Here is a 15807-nt window from a genome sequence, read left to right on the forward strand (position 1 = left end):
ACTTTTGTAACTGTTTGCCCCCTTTTGTATCGTTTCTGCTTGTTAATGTTTAACATTTAAAATTAAAGACCTATTTTTAAGCGCATAAGCACCCCAGCTGAGTAGAGATTTACTCCCCACGGTGCACAGCCGCTTCTCTGCGAGCACTTTCACCCAGTCACTCGAGATGCTCAAATTATAGACCCCGAGCTCCCTGCTTCGGAGGCGGGGGGCGGAGTTAAAAACTGTGGGCAGCGGCACCGAGGGGCTTCTTCGACGTGGTGGTGCTTCTTGGAAAAAGGAGGCAGAGAGGTTACGGGAGGAGGATTTGGTAGACGTCGGATTAGCAGAGATTACGGCACTGGCGGACAGGTGAGTGGAGATGTCGGTGTCGTTAGCTGCTTTGCTTCGATTCAGGCGCGCTTCACGCACTGAGCAGCTGAAGCGCGCAGGAGCTCAACTCGCTTGCGTTTAGGCTGTGCAGATATCCGAGTTGGAAAAATAATCCACTCTTGCAGGATCCGGAGAGAGGTCCCCGTGTGGTGGCTTTCTGTCTGCTAATGGTGGCTGACCTGTCTGCTTATATTCCTGCAGGGTTCCTCTGGGATCTGCACGCTGCTAGTCTTTAAATGACACTTATTCTAGATTTGTAGAAACGACTAACACCACCTATTAAAAAAAATATGTAAATCCACATTTCTGGCATTTTGCGATGCGTAAAGCTTTATCTTGTCACAGTTGTATGTATCAAGTCCAAGTGGCAATGCATGAGTTTTGTGGGGAGTAGATTCACTGGTAGAGACGTGTTGTCTTTGCAGCCCAGTGTCATGCAAACAAAGCGAAGCCTGGAGGTTTAGGAGACAGAAAAGCTGTGAAGGAGTTGGTAGAGTGCACTGAGAGAGGGAGTGATTTGTGCTGTGTGCTTTAAGTGTGGTGGCAACTGACTTAAAAATAAGAAGAAACTTTTTTTTTTTTAAATGAGAAATCTTCCTCCTTCTTCCCTTCAACAGGTTTATCAGTTGCTCCTGTTGCATAGTGTTAAAATGAATTCTTTACCCTTACCCCCTTTACCTTCTCTTATTTTTACAGGAGCAGTACTTTCCTCCACTATGGCTGAGACTAAGGGGAAATTTGACTTTGCCATCGACCGGGGTGGCACCTTCACTGATGTGTTTGCCCGGCTGCCCGACGGCCGTGAGAGAGTCCTGAAGCTGCTGTCCCGGGATCCCCAGAACTACAAAGATGCTCCTACTGAGGGGATCCGCAGAGTCTTAGAGGAGGTAATGTGACATAAGGAAGTGTCAGTTTTATTGTTGTTATTTTCAGTTAATTTTTTACATTGTGGGGAAAACAAAATTATTAAAAAAGTAGATGCCAAATAAAACAGATCGTTCAAACAAAGCATGAAAAGAGAAGGTGGCTGCATGTGGAGTCATTATGTAATACTTGGCAACACCACATTTATATCCCTGTGTTATCTGCAGGGATATCTGAATATGATGCTTATGTTTGCATTTCTTGGCAGGAAACAGGGAAGGCGTTTCCCCGCAATCAGCCTGTAGACACCTCACTGATTGGCTGGATCAGAATGGGCACTACGGTAGCAACCAACGCGCTGCTGGAGAGGGAGGGAGAAAGGACGGCGCTCTTGGTCACAAAGGGCTTCAAAGACCTGCTGCACATTGGCACTCAGGCCAGGCCAAAGCTGTTTGATTTGGTCTGTTTTCTCAGCCTGTGTCAGTAGTTGTACTGCATGTGGCTTTCATGAGTAGTGTGGCTTCATAGGTTTAGTTATTATCTTCTTGTGCAGAGACTTGGGGCAGGTCCTGGAGTTTGCCCTGAGCCAGCTGCAGCATTAACACTTTATGTGGCCACTGATACGTAAAGCTCAGATTACAGATCAGTAAACTCTTGCTTATTTTGCTGTATGTAGCCTTTTTTTCTTTAACCTTTAAGATCAGCAGAACACACCAACTAAACCTGATAAGCTGTTGCACCATTACTGTCTTAAGCCTTACCTGGATGTAAAAAAGCAAAAGTTTACATGGTCTCCGGGCTTGACCCAGCTTCCTGTTTGCATACATTCATCCTTTACTGTTTATCATTGGCATGTTTTGTGTTCTGTCTTCTGAGTACGTCTGCTTTGAACTGCCGTAACTTGCGTCTGCTCGTGTGTAACAGGAGGTCGCGGTGCCTGATGTCCTGTACGAGGAGGTGATCGAGGTGGACGAGCGAGTCGTCCTCAGGCAGGATGGCTGCCAGCTGCCGAGAAAAGATCCCAAAGGGATTGTCACAGGTGTGAAGCGCAGTTGTGTGTTTCGTTTATTTCTAGTTGTAATGCTGTGCCAGCTTGTTCTGAGCTTAAAATGACCCAGAAACCTGTACACTGCTTTTTTTTTTTTTTCTTTCAGTCATGTTAGCAGTGTAGCACCCTCTGGTTGCACACAGATGTACAGATGTTTTAGGTCACACTGAATAAAACGTGTTCACTTTGTTAATTCTGGTCATTATTGGAGTCAGAAAGGAAGACCCTCCAGGTGTATGCACACCTAATGGCTAATGACTTGTTAGTTAAGTCAGGGAGCGTGCAGTGTCCTCCATATCATAGCCAGATCCACTCTTGTTTTTTTTATGTCTCCTTTCAAAACACCAAGCTGGCAACAACAAACGCTCAGCCCGAAGCTTTGTAACAACACTTCACTGAGCAAAGGGTCATGCAGGATGTGCAAAATGCAAAGTTGGCCATGCCAGCACATCTAATCTGTGGAAATTCCTGAAGAGAAAAAAAAAATTAGAAGGATATTTTGAATTTACTATTTCAGAGTGAGTAACGTACCAAAAACAGGTGTTGTTGGGTACCGGCACTGGTATCAGTTCAAATGTGAAAGGTACCCAACCTTAACTGGCACACATGTAACTGGGTAACATCATCTTGGATAATCCCACTAATCCCTCTGTGGGTCTTTCCCAGGCAGCACGGGGGATTCTCTTGAGGTGTGGAAGGAGCTAGACCTGGAGCAAACAGAAAAGGACCTGAGAGGAGTTTTGTCCCGCGGTATCACCAGTCTGGCTGTCCTGTTTCTACACTCGTACACGTCAGTAAACTTACGATCCTATCCTGATCTCTTATCCTCTCTCTCTTTTTCCCCAATATCTTACTTTCCTTCCTTCATCATCCTTCCACATAATTATGAAATTCCCACGCTGTCTCCTTGTCTTTGTGGGGCTGTGTTACATGTCGGTGGAGCGGTGCGGTGTCCAGCAGCTTGTTTCTAGTGTGTGTGTCATGATTTACTGGGTAGAAGTTCAAGTTATTCTCACCCTCACCATCAGGTTCCCACTTTGATTTCTTTGAAATAGTTTCCTTTCCTTCTCTCCTATTTTTTTTAAACTGGTATTATTTCTTAGTTGTTGTCTTTAAAATAATTTTTTTTTCTTTATATTTCTTCTGGTCCTGGGTCTGTTTACCCTGCACTTGAGTTTTTTGGACTTTCTGGTTTTGGTTATTTAAATGCTCTTTGAGATTCTTGGTTTGCTTGTTCATATTGTTTCTTGTATATTTTTCTCTTAGTGTGTTCAGTCTTGTTCTCGGTTCCTAATCGCTTTAGTTTTATTCCTCCCTCTTGTGTCAAGTCTCCTGTTTTAAGTTCATTGGTGTGTTTGTGTTTCCCCCATTTAGTTTTGTACTTCCTACTTTATTTTGAGAGTTTGTGTTCTTCGTGCTTTGCCTTTAGTTTTGCTCGCTTTGTCTCGTCTCCTGTGATTTAGATCGACTGTGTCTCGTTCTCCTCAGCTGTCTGCATTTCCCCCAAGGACCCTTCTCTGTACATATAGCCACTGTCTCCCTTTGTCCCACTGTTTCCTTATGCTGGTGTTTCTTTGCCATAGTGTGTTTTCAAGTTTTAGGTTTCAGTAGGTTTATAGTTGTCTGTTTCTTTTCGTACTTTATGTTTTGCATTCGTATGAACCTGCTACCAGCCCCAATAAACATCCTGCTTCACCTCAGTCTGCCTTCATGTGTTTGCATTTGGGTCCTCACCCTCCAGTCTCCATGACAATGCTATCTTGTATTTAAATGGTTTTTAAGTTGTTATAATGGTTTCAATTATGTCTCGCTTGCATTTTATAAATGAGCTGACCTCCCCTGACTGTAACCTTTGATAAATCAGTCTACAGACTTATCTTATCTCAGTAGTCAGTAGTCCTCATTGTTGCTTCCTGTCACATGTCACAAAGCTCAGAGTTAAGTGTTCCTTTCGTTAAGAAAAAGGTGGTCAGTGGACACTGAAGTGATAAGACGAACACATAAAGTTTGCTTCAGATGGCTCTCTTTCTGTGTTTCAGATGGTCTGATCATGAGAAAGCAGTGGGCTCACTGGCTCGTCGCCTGGGTTTCAACCAGGTGTCTCTGTCCAGTGAGGTCATGCCGATGGTGCGGGCGGTCCCTCGAGGCTATACGGTCTGCGCCGACTCCTACCTCACACCGAAAATTCGCCAGTATTTAAAAGGTTTCACTTCTGGCTTCAAGGGTGGCCTGGAGGTTTGTTTCTCTGGCACATCAATATGTTTGAATGGTTGACATTACACAGAATTGGCATGTATGTACTGTATATAGCCTTTTCCTCTCATTTAGTTATATATACTATGAAATGGTACTCTGTACTGAAAACCACATACAAGTGCTCTACATGTGAAATGCTTTTGCAGATATCACTTGTTCTCAAAGTCAGTTTTCAGTAAAATCCTGCCTCTGTGACCCTTTAAGTGGCACCACTGAAAACAATTACTTTCCTGTGCAGAGACAACCAGCAGCTCTCAACCACGCCACCACAGAAACAGTTGAACTGAATCACACTTGAACTAAACTAATCTGAGCACTTCAATCGCTCGTGCCCGTCTGTCCTCAGGATGTGGATGTCTTGTTCATGCAGTCGGATGGAGGCTTGACTCCCATGGAGCAGTTCTGTGGCTCGCGGGCTATTCTGTCCGGCCCAGCGGGAGGTGTGGTGGGATATGCCATCACCTCCTACAGCCAGATGGAGAAAAAGCCTGTGATTGGCTTTGACATGGGCGGTGAGTGTATATGGGAGGGAAGGAGACAACAACCGAGCAGCTTCCTGATATTATCTTGAACTCCTTTTGTATGAAGCTGATACAGTTTGTTGTTTTCTGTGTGTCACAGTTAGAATGTAATGTTTTAGGTGCTATAGAGTGTAATTACACTTTAACAAAGCAAAATAACCTTTTGGGTGATGTTTTTAACTTCTATGTTTAGCTTTTAATGCCTAGCTGAGGTGCTCTCGTTTGTTTTCCCCTGCAGGAACTTCCACCGATGTGAGTCGATATGCAGGCCAGTATGAGCATGTGTTCGAGGCTACCACAGCTGGAGTCACCCTGCAAGCACCTCAGCTGGACATCAACACTGTGGCTGCAGGTGGAGGATCTCGACTCTTTTTCAGGCAAGTTTGCAGAAACAGCGTAACTGACTGTGGGACTAACACCATATTTGCAGGGAATCTTCTATAATTCCAGTGTAATGCGATACTGTGGTAACTGTAATGTTACCCATTCTGCATTGTTTTATAGTTTATTTACTTACTTATTTAATGACCATTCTCTGTGCTTCTCTTCTTTCTAAATCTTCCAGATCGGGGATGTTTGTAGTTGGACCAGAGTCTGCAGGCGCACATCCAGGTCCCGCCTGTTACAGAAAAGGTAACAGATTCTTTGTTATTCATCTTCTACTATTGCTAGCTTTTTTTTTTTTGGTGTTTCCTTCATTCTTCAGTCTAGTGAATCATTAATTGTGCAGTTCCAGCACCCACAGACACAGAGCTTGTTCTCCCGCCCTGTTCCCTAGGTTAATAATCCGATTTATGTGCGGGAAGGCTTGAAATTGGCACAAGTCCAAACTTCAGATGATATAACACAAGCTTGCCTCATAGTTCTCAGTCAGAACTGTAATGTGTGCCAGCAAAAAGAAATTTGAGTCTTCTTTGTGGATTTTTCCCTGTAGAATGGTTGGGTAACACTAAGCTTCGTTTCAAATAACATGATCTCCAGTGCCAATTAAAGCATCTAATGCAAAAGCTGCCTCAAACCTCATGCATGCAGAACAATGTGGTTATTTAAAAACATACTGATACCTACTCCCTGTGGTATTGTGGGATTTTTCCAGGTGGACCTCTGACTGTGACGGATGCTAACTTAGCCCTGGGTCGCCTCCTCCCTACCTTCTTCCCAAAGATCTTTGGGCCCAAAGAGAATGAGCCCTTGTCCCTGGAGGAGACCACGAAGCATTTCCGCCAACTCACTGAAGAGATCAATTCCTTCCTGTCTTCAAACCAATCACAGGCACTGATGTTTACTGAAATGTTGTTCGGCGTTCAAATATTCTTGATGATTTTGGACTTAAACACTTTTTATCTTTCATTCAAAGGTTGGTGCTAATGGGGTCAGCAGACAATCAGAGATGAGCGTGGAGGAGGTCGCCATGGGATTCATTCGTGTTGCCAATGAGGCAATGTGCCGGCCAATCAGAGCTCTTACACAGGTTTGTTCGGTATTAAAGTGTTGGCTTCAATCACGATATGTCTTTAAATAGTGCGTTTTTTGTGCATTTCAGCATAAAAAAATTGTATTGTTTTTCCCTCTCCCACTCTTCTACCACATGCTCCACTCTTACAGGCCAAGGGCCACGATACATCTCAGCATGTGCTGGCATGTTTCGGGGGGGCAGGCGGTCAACATGCTTGCGCTATTGCTCGAGCCCTCGGGATGAAGACTGTCTTTATACATAAGTGAGGCTAATAGATTCTGTTTCACTGGAGGTGAAAGACAGAAATGTTACAACAGAGAGCCGTGGAGTGAGTGGTTTCCTGTGTTTGTGATTTGCAGGTACAGCGGTGTGCTGTCAGCCTATGGTCTGGCTCTAGCAGATGTCGTGGAAGAGGTGCAGGAGCCATGCTCTCTGCGGTACGAGCCGCGGTCCTTCGGCGAGCTCGACCAGAGGGTGGAGCAGCTGTCCAAACGCTGTCGTGATACACTCAGTGCACGTGGCTTTACCAGGTCGGAAACCACAAACCACTACATGGGCTTGGGTCAAGCATATCTATAAGGCTTCTCCAGCCATGCAAGTCTGCTGTTACAGACACAATGGATAAGTTAGAAGAAGAAGAAGAAAGAGCTTTATTTGTCACATACATTTACATGCAGTGAAATTCATTCTCTGCATTTAACCCATCACACACATGGAGTATGTAGTACACACAGCACAGCATGGAGCAGGGGGCAGCCAAAGGGCGCCCGGGGAGCAACCTGGGGGGGTGGGCTTGCTCAGGGACCCACAGTGATGCCAGCCCGAGGATTTGAACCAGGGTCCTCTCAGTGACGAACCCTCTTCTTCTCCCCTAGGCCACCACTCCAGTAGGTGTTCATATTATAAGAAATTGCAATCTAGATTATTCCTGATGTAGAAAGGCAGATTGTTCTATAATTGAGGTGGAGCAGCTGTAATAGGCCTTTAACTTTGGACAGTTAGGAGCAGCTCAGAAGAACTCTTGTGGAAATGGTGGTGCAGTGGTTGGCACTCCTGGAACTGGCTGTGACTAGCTGTGATTCTGTATTGGTCACTGCTGTGGATGCAGTTCCAAAAAAGTTGGGGTGCTGTTTAAAATGTAAATAATAACAGAATGCAATGATCTGCAAGTCTCATAAACCTATATTTGATTCACAGTGTAACATAGAAACATATCAAATGTTTAAACTGAGAAAATTTACCATTTAAAAAAGGTAATTTTGAATTTGATGACAGGAACACGTCTCAAAAAAGTTGGGACTGCAGTTCACTGCAGTGTCTGATCACTGTGACATCCACAAATGCAGGTTAAAGCTCCATCAAGCAAAGAAGAAGCCATATATTAACCTGATCCAGAAACACTGCCATCTTCTCTGGGCCAAAGCTCATTTAAAATGGACTGAGACAACGTGGAAAACTCTTCTGTGGTCATACAAACCTCATAAATAGGGAAACATGTCATCCATTCTAAAGAGGAGAGGGTCCATCGGGTTTGGTGTCAGCTCTCAGTTTGAAAGCCTGCATCTCTGATGGTATGGGGGTGCACGAGTGATTGTGGGACTGGCAGTTTGCACATCTTGAAACGCACCATCAGTGCTGAAAGGCATATACAGGTTTTAGAGCAACATATGCTCCCATCCAGAGAAGGCCTTACATAATTCAGCAAGATAATACTAAAATATGCAGTACAGCAGCTGCTGTCCATGTTTACAGACTGTAAACACAGTGGTAAACATGACCCTGGCCCAACTTTTTTGAGACGTGTTGCTGCCATAAAGTTAAAAAATTCTTATTCTGTTTTATTGTGAATAAAATATGGGTTTATGAGAGTCGCAAATCACTGCATTCTGTTATTTACATTGTACACAGCGTCCCGACTTTTTTGGAATTGGGGTTGTGGATAGAATTATGTATGAATATGTGTGAAACGGGTAAATGGCGCCATAAAAGTGTCGGTGCTTTCCAATATGTGAAATTCACAGGTTGAGTGTTAAGGAGGCATCAACTCATTTAATGATTTAAAAGCAAACAATAAATTCTTCAGCTCCAAAACTGACCGGGAACCAAAGGAACTATATGGTCTCACATTTTGCACCAGTTAAAGTGAAGAAAGCAAAGACACGAATGCACAATTTTAAACACTAGACTAAAGTACTCTTGTGTTTCTCGTTCACTTTAGTGGTCAGATAACCACCGAGGTTTTCCTCCACATGCGTTACGAGGGCACTGACTGCGCTCTCATGGTTACTGCTGCCGGATACCCCAACAACGCCCAGTCCTCCAGAGCCGGCGACTTTCGCAGTGCCTTCACCAAACGGTTTGCTCCTCTTCTCATTACTTGTTCACTCTTGAGGGGGTTAAATGATTGCTGCTCACATTATCATAATAATGCTCTTTTATCCATAGGAGATAAACATATTTCAGAGTTATATAGTGCTCATGATTTATTACTCCTCCTCTTAACCCTTCTGTTATTTATTTAATCTTATTTTAGTTATCTGAAGGAGTTTGGGTTCACCATCCCAGACAGACCCATCATGGTGGATGACATCAGAGTGAGGGGTTGTGGGAAATCTGGCATTACATCAGTGCACAAAGCAGAAGTGGGACACAGAGAGGCCAAACCAGTCACGGTATGTGGCGTCACTTACAGAGCACCACATACTGTATCTATTTTAGTTTTTAGAAGCTCTGGACCCGGGGAAAAAAAATGAGCCTTTAATAAGACAACAGTGGTTACCAGCAGTAGAACAGAAGGAATCAGCAGGTAGAACAGGGGGAAAAGGAGAAGATGCTGACACTCGATATACCTTCAGCATTTTAGCTGCATATCATGGAGCTGACTGTTTAGTTTACTGTATGATGCATTGTGTGCTGTAGATAAATATTCTGTTCTCTCATTATAATACTGCCGTTTTAATTAAACTTGTGAACACAGTTATTTTATGTCATTTTTGTTTATGTTGCTCTCTGTAGATAACCAAGTGCTACTTTGAGGGCGGTTACCTCGACACCAGTGTGTATCTATGGGAGGAGCTGCCATGTGGTCACAGCATCCAGGGACCAGCCATCATCATTGACAAAAACAGGTAGGACTGTTCAGGACATTAAAATCTATTTTAATTAAATGAAATTGAGAGGTTTTGGTTTTACTGGGCTTTAGCGTTTGGGTATTTAAAATGCTTTGAAATATTTTTACCCTGTTTAAACATCAGTGCACATATTGTAACTTGTTCATGTTTTTCCTCCTGTCTCCTCCGTCAGCACCATCCTGGTGGAGCCATGCTGTGAGGCTCGTCTGACAGAAGGGGGTGACGTTTGCATGACTGTAGGCTCAGACCCTCACTGCGCCCTTGGCACTGAGCTAAACACCGTGCAGCTCTCCATCTTCTCCCATCGCTTCATGAGCATAGCAGGTATGCCAGCACCTTAAATCGTATGGGAATGAGGAAGAAGGGATTGGTTGTTGGGAGCTGCAACTTCCTTTTTGCGTTCTCTGTCTTCCCCTTTAGAGCAGATGGGCAGAGTTCTCCAAAGAACCTCCATCTCCACAAACATAAAGGAGCGACTCGACTTCTCGTGTGCTGTGTTTGGACCGGATGGAGGTCTGGTGTCTAACGCACCCCACATCCCTGTCCACCTGGGGGCCATGCAAGAAACTGTCCAGTACCAGGTGAGGCCACAGGCACTCCAGCTTTGTGTGTGTGTGTGTGTGTGTGTGTGTGTGTGTGTGTGTGTGTGTGTGTGTGTGTGTGTGTGTGTTTCTTAGTCCATCCATTCATGTAGAGTGACAAAAGGATTTCTTTTTCTTCTTCTGTGAGCAGCTCAGATCACTTGGGAACAAGCTCAAAGAAGGGGATGTGATTTTGAGTAACCACCCATGTGCTGGGGGCAGCCATCTCCCAGACCTCACAGTGATCACACCGGTCAGTCTGCCAAGCTTGCAGCAGTATTCCTTTCCTGTTTTTTTGGTGCTCAGATTCTTCTTTTATTCTTTCCTCGTTGCCTTTTTTCTCACCCAGGTGTTCAGAAAAGGAGTGAGTGTCCCTGTCTTCTTTGTGGCCAGCAGGGGGCACCATGCTGACATTGGAGGCATCACTCCAGGCTCCATGCCACCCTATTCCACATCCCTTCAGCAAGAGGGCGCTGTCTTCACTTCCTTTAAGCTTGTCACTGGTGGGGTCTTCCAGGAAGAAGGTAAGACAGAAAGAGATGAGCCAGGACTGAATGTGATACACTAATGAAAGGAGAGAGCAGAGCAAATGCAGAGATGACTCTTATCAGCAACTTAAGATAAAGGACTCTCTGTTGTTAAAGTTACAACAAAAAAAATGTGTTTTATAGACTTTTTTATTGCTCTGTCAACAAATGTTTAAAAAAACAGAAACGAGCATAAATGCTGCAAAATGTTTGATGTGACTCTGACAGCTCAAATTTCAGACTGACATTAAACACATCATCAAAGTCAGTATTTACATGAGCCTCAAAGTGTATAATAGACTCACTAGCCTACTTTTAATTTCATTTTCTATACCCCTGCTTCTTCTCCCTTCTCTCTGTATCAGCTGTAACTGAAGCTCTGATGGCTCCAGCCCAATACCCAGGATGCTCTGGGACTCGGAATCTCCATGACAACCTGTCAGACCTGCGGGCTCAGGTGGCAGCCAATCAGAGAGGCAGCCAGCTGGTGGGGGAGTTGATTGATTGCTATGGGCTTGCTGTGGTTCAGGCCTACATGGGCTATATCCAGGTAAACTGTGGCTACAAGTGAAGAAAAAAAAAGATGTTTTATTTCTGTAAGGGGTTGTAAGCCTCTGCGCCTTTTAGAGCAACGCAGAGCTGGCGGTGCGGGACATGCTGAGAGACTTCGCACGGCGGCGCCGGCAAGAGACGGGCTCCTTGGAGGTGGAGTCAGAGGATTTCATGGATGATGGAACACCAATCAGGCTGCGGGTTCAGATTAATGAGGATGAGGTGGGAAGGAATCCTAACACAAAGCCAGGGCAGCTGATCTCAGCAGGAAGGCACATCATTGCTTAGAGTATCCATGCAGTTAAATGTATAAACCTCCATCATTACAGGGCAGTGCGGTGTTTGACTTCACAGGGACGGGCACAGAGGTGTGGGGGAACTGCAACGCTCCACGGGCCATCACCCTGTCTGCTCTCATCTACTGCCTGCGCTGCATGGTTGGGCAGGACATCCCCCTCAATCAGGTAAAAACGCTGTCTCCCAGGAGCTGTCGTGCGTCCTCTGACTGCTTTTGCCCACGGTTTGTATCTCTTTTCTCGTATTCAGGGTTGCCTCACACCCATCGAAGTCATCGTCCCCCCTGGCTCCATCCTCCAGCCTTCCCAGAATGCCGCTGTGGTTGGAGGAAATGTGCTCACATCCCAGAGAGTGGTTGATGTGATTTTTAAGGCGTTTGAGGTGTGCGCTGCCTCACAGGTAAAGCATATTCCAAAATATTTTTTATATAAATGCGTGTTTTTAGTGTGTCAGCTTGGATGGGCGTGGTTAGAACTAGTTGCATAACGGGCTGAACTTTCAAAATAAAATAATCCTGCATTTAACTGACTCAGTTGTTGTGTTCTTGTCTTTGCTTATTTTCCTCCTTCCATCAGGGCTGCATGAACAACATTTCATTTGGCAGTGAGCGAATTGGTTATTACGAGACAGTTGCTGGAGGAGCTGGGGCAGGGCCAGGCTGGACCGGGCGGAGTGGAGTCCATTCTCACATGACAAACACCCGCATCACTGACCCAGAGATTCTGGAGAAGAGGTGGGACATGAGTCTATCTTTCAGTTGGTGATAATTGTCCTGTAATTATATATTTTTTGTTGTTTATCTGAATGCTGCTGGTGTCCATCTGGTGTTCAGGTATCCAGTGATTTTAGAGCAGTTCTCTCTGCGGCCCGACTCAGGAGGTGCAGGGAAATATCGTGGTGGAGACGGTGTGATTCGCAAACTTCTGTTCAGGAACAAGGTTGTTCTGTCGGTACTGACAGAGAGGCGATCCACCCGCCCCTACGGCCTCCGGGGTAAATTGTCAACCTTTAAATCTGCCTACAGCCCCCAGCAATCCCAGTGTCCCCAATGATAACAATTTGCTCAGTGAATCTTTTTATTTTTATTTATTTATTTATTTTTTTTACTGTGTCTTGCTCTGTCTGGTGGTCAGGGGGTGAGGATGGTGCACCGGGGCTGAACCTCCTCCACAGAACTGATGGCAGGGTCCTCAACCTGGGAGCCAAGACCAGCGTCAGCCTCGAGCCAGGGGTAAGACTGTGCTGTGCGCACAAAACGCTTTTGTATACCTGTAATGACACCGTACACTCCAATCTGAAAAGAAAAAAAAAAAATCACAGCATATAATAAGTGTATAACAGATTGGCCAGCTGACCATCAGGGGGCGACTGCTCAGGTTGTATAAAGTAGTCTGAATGTATATCTGAATATCTCAGGTCTTATCAATTATTGTATACATTGAGGTCTATGGGGGAAAATGGCCATACTTCATATTTACTGTAAATTCATTGGAAAAATTAATTTATTGTCTCAGCAGGTAGTTACAAGTCTTTTATTTTTTAAATACAGTCTGATCTTTTTGTTGAAAAGAAAAAATTTTGAAAAATTTGGAAATCTTGAATTTAGCGGGGCTAGCCACTTCTATTTTATTTTTTTAATCATATGTTTATCACATATTTGGCTCCGAAGATGGAGCTCAGGAGATGTCAGTTCAATGAGGGGAAGTGCAGAGTTGAAGCACGTGGAGACTTTGGGCTCTGTCACACCCCTAATAATGCATTACTTTACCTGTAGCTTGAAATGAAATAGGACATTGGCTATAGAAACCAAAATCATTGTATGGGGCTGTAAATTTGTTTCTGCTGTAAAGTTGGGTATAAACATGGGAGTCTGTAGGGATTGAGTCTATGACCACTAGAGGAACTGCAGTTTTTGGTACATCTGCTTCATTTTTTAGCCCTCAAAGTTTCTGCTTGATCACAGCTTTTGTGTGTGTGTGTGTGTGTGTGTGTGTGTGTGTGTGTGTGTGTGTGTGTGTGTGTGTGTGTGTGTGTGTGTGTGTGTGTGTGTGTGTGTGTGTGTGTGTCAGGACATGTTCTGCCTCTACACCCCTGGAGGAGGTGGATATGGAAAAGAAGAGGAAGCAAACAATAGAGCTCAGACCAAGCGAAGGCGCTTGAATGAGACATTCCCTGAGAGGGGTAGCGTCTTTGAATACAGAATGGCACAAGAGGGAGTGTGAAAAGAAGTGAGAAAAGGAGGAAGAGTTAAGAGAGTTTTGTCATTGTACTGCGAAAAATATGCGAGACACATACTGAGTTAGAAGGTAAAGAGGTTTCAAGCCTAAATGTATTTCACATTTTCACTCGAACACCTTTAAAAGAATGTTTTGCAGCGTCTGCGTGCAAACAGATATATTTGAAAAATGAAAAATCTGACGTATTGTGCAGACAGATTGTGCTTACAATAGCAGGAAGGGTGACCAATAGCAAACATAAACTACTAATGGCATCAAAATGACCTTTGTGATGGACATACAGTCCTTATATTGTATCATCACTCTGTTCTTATACTGAATTTGTTCAGTAGTTGTTGTTTTTTCCAGTTCCATTATGTTTTTTTTCCAAAAAGCACTATTTGAGACCTCCAGTTGTTAGTCTGTTTTTGTCTAATATCAATTTCAAGATGTTTTTTTTTTCTTCTAACAAATCAGACAAATAAAATCAATTTCTACAACAAAGATTGTCTTTTTTTTTTTTGCGTAAATGTCACACTGTACTTTTATTTCTTACCTCTTTGAGTTGTTCATAAATGCCTATGTAACTATTTAAAGTGGCGTCCCCTCCTCCCATCTTTGGGTCAGAAGGAATCCTGGAGCAGAGCAGGAAGGATAGCGAGGGAGTGCAGGCATGCGTATGCAGCAGATAAAGAGATAGTGGTCACAGCAGGGGAGGCAGCAGGAGGCTGACGGCTGCTGGACGATTGATGCAAATCAGCTGGCTGTGGGTGTGTGTGCGTGTATATGTGTATGCTGGAAACTCCCAGTACAGAGGCTATGGACTGTGGATCAAAGAAAGTTTTCTTGTTTCTGGATTACAATTCCTGTGATAAAACAGTCCGTCATTCTGAGGAGATTTAAAACGCACTCCCTGCTGCTGCTGTTCGTTCCTTCCACCACTGACGTTTTGGGTTTAAGGAGTGGTTCTCACACTGTGCCAGAGTGTGAGACAACAGAAGAGAGGAAAACTAGATCCACAAAATAAAGTCAGCTGAAAGGCATTTGAAGACACCCAAATTTGACACTCACACTAGTTTGTCTGAAAAGCACATAAAATGTCTGTTACCAATAATCCTGAAGCACCCAGTGTTCATGGCAGAGAAAAATAAAACTGGGAGAGTGGAGAAAATCAAAAACAAGACAATATTTAAGTGCATTGATAATAAATTTGATTTATTGGCACCTTTCAAAACACTCGAGGTCCCCTTACAGCATGAAATGAAACAAAAACAATATAAAGAGAGCTGTGATTTAAACTGTGTGATGGAGGTGAGGTGGCAGTGAGTTAAGGCTTTGGGGTTAGTGTTACGCCTGAAATGAGGAGCAACTGAGGGGGTGAGTGTCCATCAAGCGTGTAATATGTAATAGTGTGACACTCACTGAAAACGTGCATTTCTTTTTATTTCAATGGCTAAAGTACATGTTTAAATAAAGTTAAATAAAGTGTGTAGTGGGCTAGTCAATCCTTGTGGTATTGCTACTGTAATTATTATGTTGCTGCTTTACATATAAAAGGAGTCAGATGATGTCAGCAAATAATTCAGCAAAGCAGACTATTCGTGACTTTTTACTTTACATTTTGAAGTCACGTTGATTGAAAAGAGGCTAAGCCTTAACTTATGAAACTTCCTTGACTTAGCTTCAGTTCTCAAAATAAAATTGGTCAAAGATTTTTTAAAAAAAGAAAGTCAAACAGGAACCATCAACTAAAATTTATGATCCTACATATACACTCACCAGCCACTTCATTAGGTACACCCGTTCAACTGCTGATTAACACAAATCTCTAATCAGCCAATCATACGGCAGCAACTCAGTGCATTTAGGCATGTACACATTGTCAAGACGACCTGCTGAAGTTCAAAGCGAGCATCAGAATGGAGAAGAAAAGTGATTTAAGTGACTTTGAACTTGACTTTGGTTGTTGGTACCAGATGGGCTGGT

The 15807-nt window shown here is 43.9% G+C and overlaps 1 protein-coding gene across 3 annotated transcripts; it reads left to right on the forward strand.

The window, feature by feature from the left end:
- Positions 1–216: 216 nt before the first annotated feature.
- Positions 217–14256, forward strand: oplah (5-oxoprolinase, ATP-hydrolysing). Of its 3 annotated transcripts, XM_030756612.1 has the most exons (28): positions 217–351; positions 1069–1259; positions 1505–1696; positions 2161–2275; positions 2951–3074; positions 4324–4519; positions 4887–5052; positions 5300–5438; positions 5627–5694; positions 6158–6333; positions 6419–6532; positions 6667–6779; positions 6877–7047; positions 8736–8873; positions 9051–9189; positions 9533–9645; positions 9821–9972; positions 10069–10229; positions 10381–10482; positions 10579–10753; positions 11122–11306; positions 11384–11530; positions 11638–11772; positions 11855–12004; positions 12181–12338; positions 12438–12598; positions 12739–12836; positions 13675–14256. In XM_030756612.1, exons 2-28 carry the CDS (start codon positions 1089–1091, stop codon positions 13825–13827), a joined length of 3912 nt encoding a protein of 1303 aa, XP_030612472.1. In that variant the 5' UTR covers positions 217–351; positions 1069–1088; the 3' UTR covers positions 13828–14256. The 3 variants fall into 3 exon arrangements, with proteins under 3 accessions (XP_030612472.1, XP_030612473.1, XP_030612474.1); XM_030756613.1 differs by lacking the exon at positions 1505–1696; XM_030756614.1 differs by lacking the exon at positions 217–351 and having other exon boundaries at positions 1138–1259; positions 1512–1696.
- Positions 14257–15807: the final 1551 nt, after the last annotated feature.

Source organism: Archocentrus centrarchus, chromosome 20 (genome assembly GCF_007364275.1).
Source record: "Archocentrus centrarchus isolate MPI-CPG fArcCen1 chromosome 20, fArcCen1, whole genome shotgun sequence".
In the NCBI taxonomy this organism is placed as follows: Eukaryota; Metazoa; Chordata; class Actinopteri; order Cichliformes; family Cichlidae; genus Archocentrus; species Archocentrus centrarchus.

Bases quoted from the DNA above. Each gene is read 5' to 3' on its own strand.
- oplah (XM_030756612.1), top strand. From the start codon at position 1,089: ATGGCTGAGACTAAGGGGAAATTTGACTTTGCCATCGACCGGGGTGGC. The intron at 6,780-6,876 runs GTGAGGCTAATA...TGTGATTTGCAG, and splicing joins AAGACTGTCTTTATACATAA to GTACAGCGGTGTGCTGTCAG. The intron at 12,837-13,674 runs GTAAGACTGTGC...TGTGTGTGTCAG, and splicing joins GCGTCAGCCTCGAGCCAGGG to GACATGTTCTGCCTCTACAC.